The sequence below is a fragment of the Zonotrichia albicollis genome, chromosome 10 (genome assembly GCF_047830755.1).
Source record: "Zonotrichia albicollis isolate bZonAlb1 chromosome 10, bZonAlb1.hap1, whole genome shotgun sequence".
In the NCBI taxonomy this organism is placed as follows: domain Eukaryota; kingdom Metazoa; phylum Chordata; class Aves; order Passeriformes; family Passerellidae; genus Zonotrichia; species Zonotrichia albicollis.
Genome location: NC_133828.1, coordinates 30,633,027 through 30,650,381, shown reverse-complemented (window position 1 = coordinate 30,650,381; position 17,355 = coordinate 30,633,027). Strand labels below are relative to the sequence as shown.

At 42.3% G+C, this 17,355-nt stretch overlaps 1 protein-coding gene across 2 annotated transcripts in view; it reads left to right on the top strand.

The window, feature by feature from the left end:
- The window catches only part of LOC102064235 (unconventional myosin-X), a 99,931-nt gene that overhangs the window by 75,649 nt on the left and 6,927 nt on the right, over positions 1 to 17,355 (top strand). For both annotated transcript variants that reach the window (XM_074548613.1, XM_014265709.3), the window contains exons 28-40: positions 581 to 676; positions 2,295 to 2,388; positions 2,994 to 3,049; positions 4,691 to 4,833; positions 6,200 to 6,394; positions 8,082 to 8,239; positions 9,404 to 9,527; positions 11,303 to 11,600; positions 12,845 to 13,052; positions 13,789 to 13,925; positions 14,084 to 14,207; positions 15,640 to 16,089; positions 16,829 to 17,020. In XM_074548613.1, the coding sequence (XP_074404714.1) occupies positions 581 to 676; positions 2,295 to 2,388; positions 2,994 to 3,049; positions 4,691 to 4,833; positions 6,200 to 6,394; positions 8,082 to 8,239; positions 9,404 to 9,527; positions 11,303 to 11,600; positions 12,845 to 13,052; positions 13,789 to 13,925; positions 14,084 to 14,207; positions 15,640 to 16,089; positions 16,829 to 17,020 (2,275 nt within the window). The remainder of the gene's footprint in view (positions 1 to 580; positions 677 to 2,294; positions 2,389 to 2,993; positions 3,050 to 4,690; positions 4,834 to 6,199; positions 6,395 to 8,081; positions 8,240 to 9,403; positions 9,528 to 11,302; positions 11,601 to 12,844; positions 13,053 to 13,788; positions 13,926 to 14,083; positions 14,208 to 15,639; positions 16,090 to 16,828; positions 17,021 to 17,355) is intronic.

Below are 17,355 nucleotides of genomic sequence, written 5' to 3'. Positions count from 1 at the left end.
CATGGATGGAGCCAGACCAGGAGGGGCTAATTAAGTACATACCCCATGCGTTCTCTCCTACCCAGACTCCATCTGTTTTCTGGCTTCTCCAGGCATTTCACAGAGGTATTATGAAGCTCACAGCGGGGTTTGAATTTGGCAGCATGTACTGTGCCTTTTCCTGAGTCCTGAATGCTCTTTCTGCTGCCGTAGTCAATTCCTCAGCTCCTGCTGTAAGAAAGGACAGACTGGTCACCTATTAGCATTATGCAGGCCTGTAAAGTGCCAAAAAGAATGGCACACCCGACTTTGTAAACAGATCTCTATATCAGCCTCCCTGTTATCTCTTCTTCCGTTTAGTCTGTTGGTGTCTTGGAAATCTATATAATGCCTTAAGCTTTGGTTTTTAACTGTACAGATCTTTTTAAACATCTTGATGTGTATTGGCAGAATTTTGTATTTCTATCGGAGTTACAAGCCATCTGAACCAAGTGCTTTCCCTTCTGTGTGGTGAAGGGTATGATGTGAAAGAATCAACCAGATGGAATTCAGGCCTGTGAAAGGTTTTTAGCTTTGGCTCTTGTGTTTTCTTGTGTTCCAGAGAGATTGTGGATATTCATGAAAAGGAGAATGCCTTGGACATTGTGACAGAAGACCGAGTTTACCACATTGTTGCAGAGTCACCAGAAGATGCCAGGTACAGCAGGAAGTTTTGTTAGGTTTGTTCATTCAGTGCAGGCCCGACCCAGCTACTCATGGGAGAGTTTTAGAAACATAATCAATTCTCTTTTACTGGAGAAAAGGGGGGATTTGTTCCAGAGCGTCATTTCGTGATTCCTGGGATGCATCACACCTACTTTGGGGACTTGATGTTACAGCTGCCAAGGTTGTGGTTCAGTGTGGCAGTCACAGGACTGCCAGCTTCTCATGTGGCTGTGAGCATGTGGAATTCAAGGGTTACTTCAGCAGACACACAAACCTTAATATAAACTGGAACATCTAATAGCTGATTTATTTATTTAATGGAATCTTGAATCAAACAAAAAGTCTATTCATGTTGTCTGTAAATGATTGCGAGAGCAGCTGGGTTTTATCCAGGAGACAGAAAAAGGCTGCAGCTTATCAGAGTCTGCAGTGTCATCTGATAAAATCTTCCAAGTGCAAAGCAAACAAGTGACTCATGTCCTTCCTTCTTGGCATCCTGGCCAGACAGTGGGAATCAGTTGTTTAAGGGCAGGTTGGACAACCTGTCCTGGCTATGCAAAGGCAAGTTAAGAGGTTACTGTCCCCAGCCACTCATGTCTTTCCACTTTTACCAAGGCTTTTGCTCTCTCAGCCCTGACAGTGTAACTGTTTCTCTGATCTACTGGTTCTGTGACATTATTTAGGGTTTATTATTATTTTGGTGTAGGAAAGGGGCAAGGTGTTTGGATGCAGTTTAACAGAAATAGACTGAAGAACAGCCACATGGACAAGAAAGGGCAAATGTACGGAGCAGTGGTGGAAGGAACAGTAACTTACCCTAGAACCACAGCTGCAGTAGGCATGCCCTAAGATAACACTGCAGAATTGTTCGGATGAGTGTAAACCAAATGTGGCCTCTGCCTATGCCCTATCAGTCTCTCTTCTGAGGGAGAATAAAGCACCAGCACTCACAGTAGGAAAGGGCAGATTAGCAGATGTCCTAGAGTATCCAGTCTGAGAATCCTCCATGAAGTATGGATGTTTGCTGATCTCACTGGAAGCTGCAGATAAGAATCTGCTTTTTCTGCAGCAGTGATTAGCCTCCAGATATGTCTGTAAGAGAAGCCCTTTCACAGACAAGAAACTTCACTTCCAATTCATTTATAAACAAACCCAAGATTAATTGCCAGCCATATGACTTTCAAGTTTATTAGCAGATCAGAGAGAGACTAATCAAGAAGGCTCCCGGGTGTCTCTAGGACTCTAGGGCAGAAGATTCCCGGCTAACCCTGTTTTTACAAGTGCTGTATGCTCTTCTCAGTCTGCTGACATGGGCTCCCTGTAAAGCCACTGCCTACTTAAGAGTTCCTTGAATAACAAGTGGAAAACTGGATTTTGCAGGAGCAGCTGTTAGTGGGTTGAAGAACGTGCACAGAATTTTCATGGATAAATAAGGAGGAAGGAAGACATTGGAATCTGGTATGATCAGCCCAAGAGATATTTTGACATAGTATTCAGGAAATTGTGAATGAAGAAATTTTCCCACTGAAATCTTTCCAGGTTCCTTAATTTGTGTTCTTGAGCCAGTTTCAGTACTGAAAGTTTAACTGTGGTTCTGTTTTGGTTGGCAGCGGTTGGTTTAATGTTCTGAGCCGAGTGCACAGCGCTACAGCACAGCAGCTGAGGGAAATGCAGGATGAGCAGGCCAATCCAAAGAATGCTGTGGTGAGTTACTGTGCAACCAGCCTGTGGGCATGCTTGGAGCCCCCTGTGTTTAACTATTTGTGCGTATTTTTCCAGCACGTGCAGTGCTGTACTTCTTAAGCAGTGTAAGAAACTTGGACATTGGTAATTATAAAGAAACAGCAAAGCTGGTAGCAAAGAGGGTAAGCAGTGGGGAACATGGGTTTGTTGTGGGTTGCTCAGCTTGATGACAGATAGCTCTTTTCAGTTGGAGGAAAAGAGGGAGGCTGCCTCACACAGATAAAATGGATGCGACTAGTCTGGGTCACAGTTATCCAGACAGAAGATAGCAGTTGGGAAAAACGGTGTATTTATGTAATTTTGCCAGTACAGAGATAAAAGCTAAGGTTATTTCAGACCTTCATAATACCCTCTGGAAACTTGTAAATGTTTTTGCTCCAGTCCTGTGGAGCCCCTTGCATGTCTTGTGCTGTTTAAGGAGCAAAGATGACTCACTTGTGCCTTTCTCGTGCATTCATTTCTACTCAAGCTGTTGGAATTCAGATGAATGGTTTCAATTCCAGTCCTATTCACAGAGGAGAACACTTGTAATCTAAAAGGCAATCTATATCTTCTTCATTTTACAGGGAACCCTGGATGTTGGGCTTATTGACTCTGTCTGTGCCTCAGACAATCCTGATAGGTAGGTGCAACAATATGACCATCTCTTAAATCAGAAACTCCCTACAATATTTTTGTGGGTAGGTCCAGGTTTCCTTTGGGGTTTGTATTTGTTGAAACTCACACATCTCTTTCTCTAGACAAATAAACATAGCTGAAATCTGTAGCTTGTTTCAACCAATATCACTTCACAGGCATGAAGCCCATATATGTATTGTCTTCAAGTCAAAGTTTCTCCTTCAGCTCCTAAAAGTGAAAACAGTATAATCTCAATGTCAGAAAATTATAGTTTTACCTACCACTAGCACTGAACAAATATGTCCAGCAAAAGCAGTGCTTCCATTTTTTCAACAGAGTAATTTTAATTTTGTAGATTCAGGGAAAAGAAACAGCATTGTGGGAGATTAATGGATGAATTTAGAAATTGTATTAGTCTTGATATCTTTGCAATGCAGAGCACAGACCTTTAGTTAGTTTCAGAGAAGAGATGATGGGACGTTTCATATCCCTTCATGTTAACATTTAATTATTTCCCACATATTAACAGGTTCAGCCAGGGCAAAGATACTCGCCACAGTGCTGAAGTAAAATGTTAGCTATTAAGTTATTTATCTCTGTAGTCTGAGGACAGAGCTCTAGGCTCTGACACAGGTTGCTAGGACTTTGTTTTTAGTAGTTTAGAAAATGCACTTCAGAAATGAACTAAGATTTCATTGATGGAAACATTTTAGGCAGTTCTTAGCCTGTACTCCTCATAATTAATCTGTGAACCAGTGAAAACTAGGAACAAATAGTAAGCTTAACAGTGAAAATTTGTTTCTGTGTGTGCTGATGTATGCTTTTCTGGAAAATCAGTACTTGAAGCAACGTTAAACAAATTCTGAGGAGAATGCTTATTCTCAAACAACATTTTTATGCAGCTTATTTTGATCTTCCATAGATTTATGCATTTTTCTAACTGAGCTTGATTGCACCTTTTGCTTCGTACTTGCATTCTGCTTTTCAGTTTCTCTATTTTCTCATAGAAACCTGATTTTGCTTTCAAAGATTTATGAGTCTGTCCTCCTAGAACTGGTCATACTTCTATTTTTCTGTTTTCCTGTAAAGCATCAATTCTGTACAGAATTGTGAATATTCTTTTGATAAGATACAGTTGCAGGAGAAGGACAAAGTCATCCGGGAGCAACAAAACAATTTTTTCTCTGTTTTGTCAGGATCAGCTCATCCTTTGTAAAACCAATCTCAAACATGTTGCAGCTGATCCTACTGAGACCAGTGTTTGCTGTTGCAGCACTGGTTTTAATAAGTACAAGGAGAATGGCTGTACCAGCTCAGCCCAGTGGTACAAACACTGGTTCACTCCAGTCAGTCAAAGTCCTTTGCTAATGAGCTGAGGACATTTAACAGCTGCTTATTAATTAATTAATATTTTCTAGTCTTTGGAAGTAGCATTTGAAAGATATTTAATTTCATTTAGCTGGTCTCTGCATTCATCAGTTGACAGAGCCACTGAAGAAGAGATGATCTTAAGTATTTTGCACTCCTCTATAGTTTGTATTCAGAAAGTCTTTCTGTTTATGGGAAGGTAAAAAGCATGACTCTGGGTGTGCTGTGAGTTATTTGTGTGGTTATGACTAATTTTAATGCTTTTGTTTTCTGGCAGACCGAATTCTTTTGTGATCATCACGGCCAATCGCGTGATTCACTGCAACAGCGACACTCCTGAGGAAATGCATCACTGGATCTCCCTGCTGCAGAAACCCAAAGGCGAATCCAAGGTGGATGGCCAGGAGTTCCTCGTGAGAGGTGAAAGGAAATACATGCCATTACATGTGAAACTCATCTTCTGCTTGTAATCTGACAGGGAGACTTGATTGTTGCTAACTCAGTCTAGGGTTTAGCTGCTCCCCAAAAACTGTCATTCTCTGCCCCCCTCTACCTTCCTGCCTGCTGCTTGCCATGTCACGTGTGTGCTAGCCTTGGCTCCTATCTAATTCCCTGCCAGGTGGGGAAAAAAAAAGGCTTCATATGTTTCATTTTCTGGTGATAGTTCTAGCCTATTTAAACATGTCTCGCAAATGCCACCAGGGAATAGGAAGAAGCATGGCTGCTGATGAGGAGCAGCTGGCTTAGATGGACTAAAACATGACACTGTGGCTTTTGTTGGCAGCTCAGTTCCTTCTGACACCTGTCATGTAGAGAGGGAGGGAGGGAGGGAGAGAGATCTTTATGGAATTGCTGCTGTCCTCAGCTAAACTAACTAACCTGGTTATGGTAGACAAAGTGAGATGAGAGAAATTCTCTGGGGTTGAACAAAAGCTTTGAATTACACCCTTAGTCGGAGCTTACTTGAAGATGGCGGAGCATTAGTAGGGATCACACATATATTGCAAAATATTCACCCATATTGAAAATATTCACCCATTTGTTTTAAATATTTTTAAATTTCCTCTATACTTTGAGCTCATCACATGGTCTTATATGTATGAAGACATTCCTGATCCAGTCTGTGGAAAGGAAGTGGATGAACAAATTGCCTTGCATCTTCCAGAAGTGTCTATGAAGAAATAAAGGTCATGGAGTGGTCATGGCAAGGCAGAAGGACAGGAATAAAAGGGTCCCCAAAATGTGGCAAACGCCTTCCAGCGTAGTCTTGAAAATTTCAAGGAAATTGAATGATACAAAGGAGACTATAAGACAACAGTTTGAGTACCTTAACTTCAAAATACTTAATTGCAAGTCAACAGTTCCTTTTATCTGGTATTGTTCATTAGTCAAAGAGAAAAAGAAATGATCCTTTGGGGAGTATGCTCTGCTCTTCATGAGATGTCTCTGTAACAGCAGAGGAGACACTGTAGACAGAGTAGACACATAAAAACCTCTGTTCAGTAAGATCTATATGTTTTTGTTTTTTTCTGAGTCTCTTGGTTCAGTCCCACTGTTTTTGAACATTTTGCCTTGTGGGTGGACATTGCTTTTTACACCTCTGAGTAGAAAATTATCTTTTTGACAGCTTTAGCAATGCAGGCTGTAATTTTTTTCTATTGAAGTTTTTCTTAATCTTTTTTTTTTAACTTTATTTTGCAACAAATCTAAAATGACAGTGAAATTATTTGTCTTGACCATGGGAGCAAGAGATGCACGTAATGACATGTTTGTGTTTCCGTGCCAGGCTGGCTTCATAAGGAGGTTCAGAGCAGCAACAAGATGTCCTCTCTGAAGATGAAGAAGCGCTGGTTTGTCCTGACCAACACTGCCCTCGACTACTACAAGTCCTCTGAGCGCACGGCGGCCAAGCTGGGGACGCTCGTGCTCAACAGCCTCTGCTCCGTGGTGCAGCCTGATGAGAGGGTCTTCAAAGACACAGGTGAGAGGGAGAAGGTGGGAAGGGGCAGGCTCCAGGTGTGCAGCACCTGAAGAGGGGATGGTGCAGGGCTGTAGGGGGGTGGCATGTTGAGAAGGCAGTCTGGATGTCACCGAGGCTTTGTGTGTGGCAGCGAACGTCTCTGCCCATAGACACTGTAAGAGATTTGCAAAGTGTGCAAAGTACCTCACACCTGACACAGGTACACAGTGCTGATGTTTCTCACTGAGTAGAGCCACTCTGATCTCAGTGTTCCCCAGGCAAGGTAAGAGGTGCGAGTTCCTGTAGTTGACAGTAATTATTATTACATCTCCAGAACTGTCACTTTGTAGCATGACCTGCGTTTGTCTCTGAGGTCAGAGTTAACCTGTTAAATAGCAGCCATCCCATGCATTGAAAGGGATTTACAGTGCATGTGTTATGGTACCACTCTACTTGATAGAAACAAAAGATAGCAAAGGCCCATTTGCTTTCTGTGCAACATGAGAGAGTTCTGGGAGGGCAGGATCTGGCATCATCCTCCATTGCTTGCGTTAGGGGTTGGAAGGGAACCCAGGTTATCGGATAAAGGGTGAATCCCTCATACAAAGATTGTGAACCTTAGAAAAATACTTGAAATACTGGACATTTGAATACTGGAGTTGTTTGGGATACATGGGATAAAAGGGCTGGAAGCTGGAAGTATTTAGTAAAGGGAGATGAGAGGAAATTTATTCTGCTCATTCACAACAAAGTGTCCACATTTTTGGTATCAACAGATGTCTAGAGCTGCCTTTAGCAGATAGAATTGCCATCACCTTGACACATTCTCTCAGGTTGTCAAAAATATTTTTAAAAGTTCTAAGAGTTGATTTGGCAATCTGACTAGGTGCTGTGTGTAGAGTGGTCATTTTCCAAGTGATTAACAGGATGGTGTAGTCCAAATGCTGTCTGTGAAAGTCAGCTGCCTGGTTGGCAGGCAGGTAGCCAGGTTACACTGCAAGATACTTCCATCTTGGAAAGCTTTCTTTGTACCAAAATCTGGACTGGGACTTGCCTATTTATAAATCTGTTTTGGCAATGGGGTGTAATGTCTATCCTAGAGGATTTTAACGAGACACACTGTATATTGCTGTGAAAGCAGCAGGGGTTTTACATCAGCCACAAGATACAGGCAAAAAGAGAATCAACGATCTCTTAATAATCAAGTCCAACCACTAGCCTAACATTGTCAAGTCCACCACTAAGCCATGTCCCTAAGTGGCACATCGACACATTTTTTTAATGCCTCCAGGGTGGTGATTCAACCAATTCCTTGGACAGTCTGTTGGCAGTCCTTTCCTTTTGTCCTGTTGCTTGCTACCTGGGAGAAGGCACAGGCCCCCAGCTGGTTACATCCTCCTTTCAGGTAGTTGTAGCTAGTAATAAGGTCCCCCTTGAGCCTTATTTTCTCCAAGCTGAATACCCCCAGCTCCCTCAGCCGCAGAACTTGTGCTCCAGCCCCTTGCGCAGCTCCATTGCTCTCCTTGAGAGCTGATCTGCTCCATAGCCTTCCCTGGTATCAAGGCTGACCTGGCAGACCTGTGGTTCCCCAGATTCTCCTTCTGGCCCTTCTTGTAGGTGAATGGCACAGTTGCTAACCTCTAGTCAGCTCCATAATAGGGCAGCCAGTCTCACCTTGCAGCTTTGTTCCCACCTTTGTTTCTGCCAGGCTACTGGAACATCATCGTGCACGGGCGGAAGCACTCGTACAGACTGTACACCAAGCTGCTGAACGAAGCCATGCGCTGGGCCTCTGCCATCCAGGGGGTCATCGACAGCAAGGTGCCCATAGAAACACCCACACAGCAGCTCATCCGTGACATCAGGGTACGTGACAGCCTGCTAGTCCCCACCTGATTTGGGAGCAGCCAGACCACCACTGGCCTAACACAGTCATTGCTGAGAGTGTGGCAAAAAATGGGGTTACTGTCTTAAGGGGAGAATGGAAAAGGGTAAAAAAATGAATTCACACAACTGTGCACAAAAAAAAAAAATATTACATGAATTTTATTTTGCTAGCTGGTCTCCATAAGTCTAGACTACAACTCTGTGCAATTAAAAATTACATGCAGGATTACACCATTGAGTATTTGCAAATCTCTACTCCATCCTTTCCGCTCCTAGGCATCCCTCAGACACAAATACAAAAAATTCCATTCCTACCAGCCATCTGACTTTGATATACCCTGAAGTTCTCTTTATACCTTAGGCTTGCATGGTTAAATATCAGAGTAAAGGGTGGAAAGATAATATCCTTAAAATAGCAGAAATTGTACCACAGGAGAAATTTTTGAGAATGAACTTGCCAGAAACTTTGGCAGATAGACCTAGAATCATTTAAGAAGACACACCAAAGCAAATTTCAGAAGAGGTGCGTTTGTGATGAACTCTAAACTAGATGCAATTAGATAGTTTTTGTTTAGGAAGAGAGAGCTGGGAGTGATTGTAGAAAACGGTGGAAAACTTCAGCTCAAGGTTCAAGGACATTATTAGGAAGAAGTCTAGGACAAAATGCAGAAGAATGTGATCCAGTGTGTGTGGTAGTGACAGGCCCAGATTTTGAACACCATGGAGCATTTTGGTTGTTCATTCTGTAAACACGTATAACACAACCAGACAAGCTGAGAACAGGCTCATTATTACACACTGGAAATGGTTGTGGTCAGAAAGTCCATTACCCATGTCCTGTTGAAAGCTTGAAGGACATAGGAGAGAGGGATCATGACACATGTATTATGCACACCATGCCTGAAGGCAAAATTCTGTGCTTGGTGACTTGTGGGATGATGTAGCATGGCTATTCTTGTGTTTAATTTTCAGAAATAATGTACAGGGTAATTTCTAGATACAGATTGTGCTTTGATCACTTAGTCCCCCTAGGCACCTCCCGAAATTTAGAAAAGATGCTTGAGCTTGAGCTTAAATGTGTAAGGGCATCCTGAAAAGGACTGTGTCTATTTGAGGATAATGATTTTTTGCTTTCTTTTCCAGGAAAACAGCACAAACTTTGAAGTAGTCGAACAGACATATAGGAGGAACCCAATCTTGAGATACACCCAGCACCCCTTGCATTCCCCACTGCTCCCGTTACCCTATGGAGATGTCAGTGTCAACTGTAAGTATTTTACCCAAGTGACAGAATCCACTCACATTTTGAGGGTCATTGAGGAGCTTGAGCACCACAAAATGGGCCTGTAAGCTCTCTCTGTGCAGGTGAAGTCTGTTTGGGGCAGTGTGGCCCACAGGGTTCAGGGAGGGAGCAGGCCCTTTCTGTTCCTTTCTTCTCTGGACTGTGTGCATTTTCACTGCCTCTTATGGGATCATGGAATCTTAGGGTAAATGGGGGCAGATGGTTTTATCATCCATCCAGGGGACATGCAGCCTGTCATCCTTTAGCCACAGCTGGGTTGTGAGTGGTTCCATTGGAAATACTACAGAAAGGATTACATCTTGCAGCTGTCAGTGGGGTAGTTTTTCTACAGAAGTTTTCTTACAGTTCTTACAGTTTTCTGCTGTAAAACCAGATGAAATGAACCCTTTTTTCAAAAGTGTCAGAAACAAGAAAGAGCTAGAGTAATGGGCCACCAGAAAGCAAAGTGATTTGTTGATGATTACAGACTGTTTGACATACTGAAACTGAAAGCTGGTGAAGAACTATAGAAGAATGTCTCTTTGGAGTGACTGAGCCACAGAATCTTTTAAGAAATTAATTTCAATCAAAGCAATGTATTTGGGAAAAACAGTCTGCCACACAGGTAGTGATCTACCTGTGCTTATGAAAGTGAACATCAATTTACATAGCTTATGAAAAGTGGTGGTACAGTTCTGAGTACAGAAACAAAACAGCTAATGTAAGGTTTTGAAAGCTTAGAAGAGGAAAAATAAAGTCTTTGTGCAGCTGTATATGTATCATACACCTGCATCGTGAGTACAGGAGACAGTTTTGCCTTCTACATCTCATCAAAGATAGAGGAGATGTAAAAACCTACCCAAAGATGATCAAAGGTACAGAAGAACTTGCCTACAATTATGTGACTAAATAGAGAGCAGGATTCTTCAGCTTCAAAATGAAATTTTTAGGATCAGAAGAATGTCATGGAGAGAGTGAATGGATATTAGGTCTGTCACAATCCAATTACATGGCAGATTAAAAGCACAGAAAAGGAAATTCTGAAATACAGGAAAAATACAGAGCAAACACACTGTGGAACTTACTTTTTAGAGTTGTGTCTTTGTATTGTACAGCTAATACATGGCCACAGGGGAAGCAGTGGCTGTACAGGAGATTCAGAAGGACCTGAAGCCCGAGATGTGCACAGGAGGATGCAAGCCTGCATCTGAATGTTATCACACATGTCTGAGCAGTTCAAAAAGCAGACATTTAGGTGCTCAAAAAACTCAGGTTTTGGTGTAAGCATTTTAAATCTAAACAATAGGTATAAGATGCATTTGTGGTACAGCAATTTGCCTAAGTTCTCTATCGGACCAGGGGTCAAAGCTAATACAGACACACCACAGAATTTTGGAATTAAACAAGCCAGGCTTCAGTGGCCACATTCCATTACTTTGGTTGCAGACACTGAAGCCCGAACTAGATTTCAATGTTCATTTCCCTTCAAAATATTGCTCTGCTTTTCTGTGCAGTCTATCCAGAAATGGATTGGGAGTGGTGACAAATCAGATGTTGGCAAATACAAATTAAAACTACATTTGAACATTTGGAGAGGAAGCATTGATGAACTTAAAGTATAAATTTAAGTTCAGGATATGCACTAATGCTCAGGTTGCTGTTCTTCCATGACAGAGGAGTAGAGTTGACTGTAGTACTGCTGGGCCAGTAGAAAATGAGGGAGATGTTCACCTCTCATCATCTTTGTGATTGTTCCCCAGTGCAACAAGAGAAGGGTTACAGCAGCTTACAGGATGAAGCAGTGAAGATCTTTAACTCCCTTCAGGAAATCGAGACAGTGTCTGACCCCATACCCATTATCCAAGGCATCCTGCAGACCTGCCATGATTTAAAGCCCCTCCGAGATGAAGTGTACTGTCAGCTCATCAAGCAAACCAACCACATGCCACATCCCAACAGTGCTGGCAACCTGCACCACTGGCAGCTGATGACCTGTATGAGCTGCACTTTCCTGCCCAGCAGAGGGATCCTGCGCTACCTCAAGTTCCACCTCCGAAGGTGAACTCTTTCGTTTGCACGTGTTTCCTTTGCTCTGCTGATCTTCCACTGCCTGTTGTAGTTACCTGTCTCACCCTCTTGCTGTGCAAACATCTTCCTGTGGTGTTCCAGACTCCTACCTTTGCCCAGTTCTCACCACCAGCTTTTCTCTGTACTCAGACTCCCCTCCTTGTCACCCATCTGTTGTGTCAAAAGGATGTGGAATAAATGTAAGTTACCCAAACAGAATACCATGAGGCTGTGTTGCAGTGGATTTACAACTGCTTACTAATGTACATATAGATATTATCAAGCTGCAGGAAAGGTGAGGTCTGTACTTTCATACTCATGGAAATCTGTCCTACCTTGCAGCTGGCACAGGCAAAAAGCACACTATGAAGTAGGAGAGATACTGTAAATCCAGTTTATATTTTTCAAGATTTCTCTAACTAAGCACATAATGCTTGCAATTAATATTTTTAATCTGTTTTAACCTCCCATTTTCATCATCTAAATAATTTACATTTCTTCCCAAGTCATCTTCAGCATCTAATGCAGCTTTACAAAGCAGTCTGCACTGGGCCTGATCTGCAGCTATGTGACTTTGCTCCATTCCTAATGATGAGCAAGATCAATAAAATCTATTTGATTCCTTCCAAGCTAGGAAAGAGTGACATGAGTTTTGTGTCAATATACCAAATAGCTATATCCATGGCCTGGGTCTAAGAGATGCAGATACTTCATTGAGCCATTTCATTGTTTTATCCCTGAAGTTGAAAATAATGTTATACTTAGACCTGCTGATCTTGGAGGGAGGAGAACAGTGTACAGGCATCTGCTTTCTATCTTCTTAATTCTCAAACATACTATAGAAGTGGCTCAGTCACGGGCAGCAAATTAAAAAAACAAAAAACAACCGAAAACATTAAGAATAAATTAAAAAAGTTAAAAGTTTACATTTGATTTCACAGTTTTTATTTTCAGTGTTGTAAATTGAGATTGTCAATCCTGCTGTCTTCAGCTATCACTAAACTCCTGAAACTTTGAACTGCTTATTTCATACATTGCTGAGAAATGTCACTGAAGTGACTTTCAAATTACTAGTAAAAGCAGATTGTATTGTTTAGGAAATAAGCTTGATTTTTGTGTGGTTGCATTTGACATCAGCATATCTACCAAACTCTTTACTTGCAGTTGTCTCATTTCTAGGGTAACGTGTTGTTCACTGTGTAATGGGATTTTTTTTTGCTTCTCTTTACAATTAGGGTAAAAGATCTCTTTCCAGACTCAGAAATAGATAGGTATGCACAGTTCATAAGTGATTCCCTGAAGAGAACGAAGACAAGGGAGTTTGTGCCCTCCCAGGAGGAAATACAGGCTCTTCTTACCCGTGAGGAAATGACCACGACAGTGTATTGCCATGGTGGTGGCTCCTGCAAAATAACCATCAACTCCCACACCAGCGCTGGGGAGGTAATGCATCAGTGGGGTTAACCAGATGGGAGCACATCTGTGTCTGGAGAGTGGGTCTGTTGAAGAAACACCCTTTTCCATTTTATTTCCTAATTTTTTATTTGTTTTAATCACAACTCTTTTGCTGTTTCTTTGGGCAAAGTTCAGCTTATTCTACAAGGCCAGGTTGTAAGAGTATCACTTGAAAACTGTGTTGCAAAATCTAAATGCTTCTGGTGTTCTGCCCTTTGTCTGAAACTTGCTAAACACAGTTTTCTGGACAAGGAGAGATTCCAGTTCATAATGGAATCCTTCTGAGAGGGTTATTCCACCAGTAACTTAATCATTAGCAGGTCCAAAGAAGGATTCCAGGTTGCAGTAGTCATGTCTGTGAAAACATTAGTGCTAAACAGAGCAGAAAGTGGAATTGTTACTAGAGGAACTGAGAATGTCACCGTGACATCTGAATCCATTATGTGCCTATGTCTTGTGCAGAGTTCTAATTCCCCCACCCTCAAAAGGGTAGGGAAGATTGAAAAGATTCAGAGAAGAAAAGCAAGGATGATCAAATACAAGTAATGACTTCATTGCAGGGAATGATCTTTTAGGGTTAGAATTCTTTAATCTGAAAACGTGGTAATTAAGGGAGAGATTAAATGTGATGGAGATGTATGAAAGACAGGTGTCCTGAAGAGGTACTGGTCTTTGTTGTGAAAGGGGGAGTGATGCCCACTGCGTGATGTGTCTGGTTTTGCAGGTGGTTGAGAAGCTGATCCGAGGGCTGGCGATGGAGGACAGCCGGAATATGTTCGCGCTCTTTGAACACAACCAGCAGGTTGACCGTGCTGTGGAGAGTCGGGTGATTGTGGCTGACATCTTGGCCAAGTTTGAGAGGTAAAAGAATGCTTCATGAAACATCTAATTCCTAGTTGGATGTAACACTGGATTTCAGAATCTCAGGTTACCTTCAGATTGTGATTTGCACTGGAACATTCCAGTACCGTGGGTACTTCTCCTTACTGGGTTTTCTCATTCTCTTGTATATTTCACAGACTTGCTGGCTCTGAAGAAGAAGAGGAGGAGGGACAGTGGCAACTGTATTTTAAGCTTTATTGCTTCTTGGATATTGAGAATGTTCCCAAAGATGGTGTGGAATTTGCCTTCATGTTTGAGCAGGTAAGCAAACTCTGGGAGAATGATTTGGTTTCCAGGATGGCAAAAGCACACAAGAGGATACAGAAAACTGGTTTACCTTTCATTAGAAGTGGGAATTTTGTTTGTAGCAAAAGAATTTAGTGTGTTGGATTTTTGTCTGGAATCTACTAAGCAGATAGACCATGGAATTTTCTAGGGAAGATGAGTATTAGAACAAAGGCAAGAAAAGCTAGCAAAGGCTTAGAAAAAATGAAGCACTACTAATTTTTTTAAACTTGGTCTTTAGCTTTAGAAGGCAGAGAAATTCAGGTACTGATTTATAAGAATCATTAAAAGTAGCCGCTTGCAGAACAAAAATGTAAAGAGAACTGGAACATCTATCCATCTGTCTATCTGCAGTTGGCTTACAAGAACAGTTTATCCTTGTGGTGTTACCACAACTAACTAAGAACCATCTTTTGGGCAATTTCTTTTGATTAACAGAGAGGCACTAGCAGAGTACTGCAGACAAAGGGAAGGAGAATGTAGTTGACAATATTTATCTGCTGAGTAGTCTAATTTTTTTAAGTCACTGTACTCCATAGCACAATGATACTGGCAAGATCAGAGGTCACACTGGTATGAAAGAGCCTTGCAGCTGGGAAGTAAAACTAAACCAGCTGGAGCACCCAGCTGTGTGATTTGTCCCATCTGTATTATTTCAATGAACACTGACCTTGCCTCAGAAAATCATAGAAGATTACTGAATCTGTGTTAATGGCAGTCAGTCATGAAGACTGAAACTCACTGATAGTCAAATGCATGGCGTGCACATCACTCAGATGATGGTTCCATTCTTGAAATGAATCAACTCCCTCTTGACAAGGCTTTCAGTCTACACAGCTTTAACTGGCAAAGAGAAATAACAGTAGGGAGAGTAGGTGTTACCCAGACATTAGATGGATGTGCAAAAAGCCCCATTAATAGATTTCACAGAAAAACAGGCAAAGGGAAGCAAGAAGATGGTGGAGACATGAGGTGAAGGAGGAAGAGGTGGGAGGTGCTTTTGTGTAATGAAACTGAGGTTGAGAATCTTGAATTTATATAATTACTCTAGTGTTGAATATAGTCTTCACACAGGAGCTGTAGCTGGTACAGCACAAAAACAAATTGCTTCAATTCTCGTTTTGTCCGTCTGTTCCAGACCTAAAAGATTCTCATTGTAGGACTTTCTGTACAGGATAGGAGCCCCTCAAAGATCTCTGTCCTGTTCATGCTTGCAGAAAGGGGTGTTCCTCCCCCATATCAACCCCTTGCAGACTTTGACATATTTATTCCGATGTCTGCTGCAACCTCCTGAATTATGTCTGTCCTGCTGGGATCAGCAGAGGTGACAGGAATCTCTGCATGCACGCAGATGTGAATAAAGTGTGCTATTGTTTTCTAATGAGTTTGGGGCACTTTTTGTTTGTAGGCTCATGAAAGCCTCATAGCCGGTCATTTTCCTGGCCCAGAGGACACTCTGCAGCGTCTGGCAGCTCTGCGGCTGCAGTACCTTCATGGAGATTATTCTAAAGTAAGCTGGACCCTTGATGGAATCTACCCAGTTAACAGGCTGAAATCCAAAATACTGCACTCAACAAAGAGCAGCAGCAGTACCAGTCACACTCTGGAGAGGAGACGGACCAGCTTCCTTGAAGGGACGTTGAAGCGTAGCTTCAAGACAGGGTCTGTGAAGAAGCAGAAGGTAGAAGAGGAGCAGATGATGGAGATGTGGGTAAAAGAAGAGCTTTCAGCTGCTCGGGCAAGCATAGCACAAAAATGGACCAAGCTGCAGGGGCTCTCTCAGCATCAGGCCATGGTGAAATACATGTCCATTGTAAAGGAGTGGCCAGGTTATGGGTCAACCCTCTTTGATGTTGAGGTGAGTGATTAATAAATTCCTAAAACCGCAGCTGAGGAGAGGTATCAGTCTGGAGAACAGATAAAGCTGTGTGTAACAGATTGGAATTTTGGGAACTGGATACATTTTGCCTTAGTAATCTCAGAGAAAGCCTGCAGTATCACAGTCCCCAAGAGTTATGACATGGAGAGCACAGAGCAAGCAAGGCAGGGCATCCTGGTAAATGAAGGGAGACAATGGATTCCCACTTTGTTCGAATAATGGTGGAATGGGGGAGGAGAGAGGGGTTTAAGAAAGTGGTGGCTAGCAAAAGTCAAAGTAAAGCAAAGCTCTGCTGTTCTTGCCAGCAAAATGTGCAGTCCTGGTCCGCAGCAGTTCAGCAGAAACTGGGCAGACTGGGGCGTGTTCAGCACTGTGCCAGCCTGCTACAGGCAGAGGCCACAGTTCAGTTCTGCCAGTTTGGCTGTTGCCAAGGTGGATCACCATGGGAAGTTGGTTGCACTTATCACTTTAAAATCTGATGAGAGCTGTTCCCTATTACAATTATTTATTACTCAGCTAGTATTTGACTCACAGCTGTGTCATGTCTGAATCTTTGCAGCAGGAGTGCCTCCAGCTGCAAGTTCATAGATTCTGCAAGTACCCTGGTTTGTGTATTGAATTGAAATATCCTATAAGAGCTAGAAACAGAGGGCTTTTTCTTGAATGGAAAATTATGTGATCTTCCACTGCATTTATGGTCATATTTCTCTTTCTGCAGTGCAAGGAGGGTGGATTCCCCAATGATCTCTGGCTTGGAGTCAGCACAGAGAATGTATCTGTCTACAAACGAGGGGATCCTAAACCACTGGAAACTTTCCAGTATGAGCACATTGTTTTCTTTGGAGCACCACAGCCCAACACCTTCAAAATTACAGTGGATGAGAGAGAAATGTTCTTTGAAACCTCCCAGGTACGTGAAAGCACATAGCCACTTCAGTTAAGCTTCAAGGAATAGAAGAACTTTTGACTAGTGGACTACACAGCCAAGGGAAAACAGGAAGGGAGCTTAAGCCTAAAGGGCATGATGCCTCTTCTTGAATACAGGGATGAACAAAGAAATAGGCTGGTTAGAAAGTGAAGGAGGTTGATGGATATTCCAATGCATCAAGAGTTTCCAGTTCTGGGTGGAAACTCTGGCTCTTCAGTTGGCTGTTTTTTTTTTCTCCATTCCTTTCCAGTAGATGAATGGGGAGTTTCACACACTTAAAAAATTATTTAGTAGAATGGGAGTTCCTTTTCTTTGAG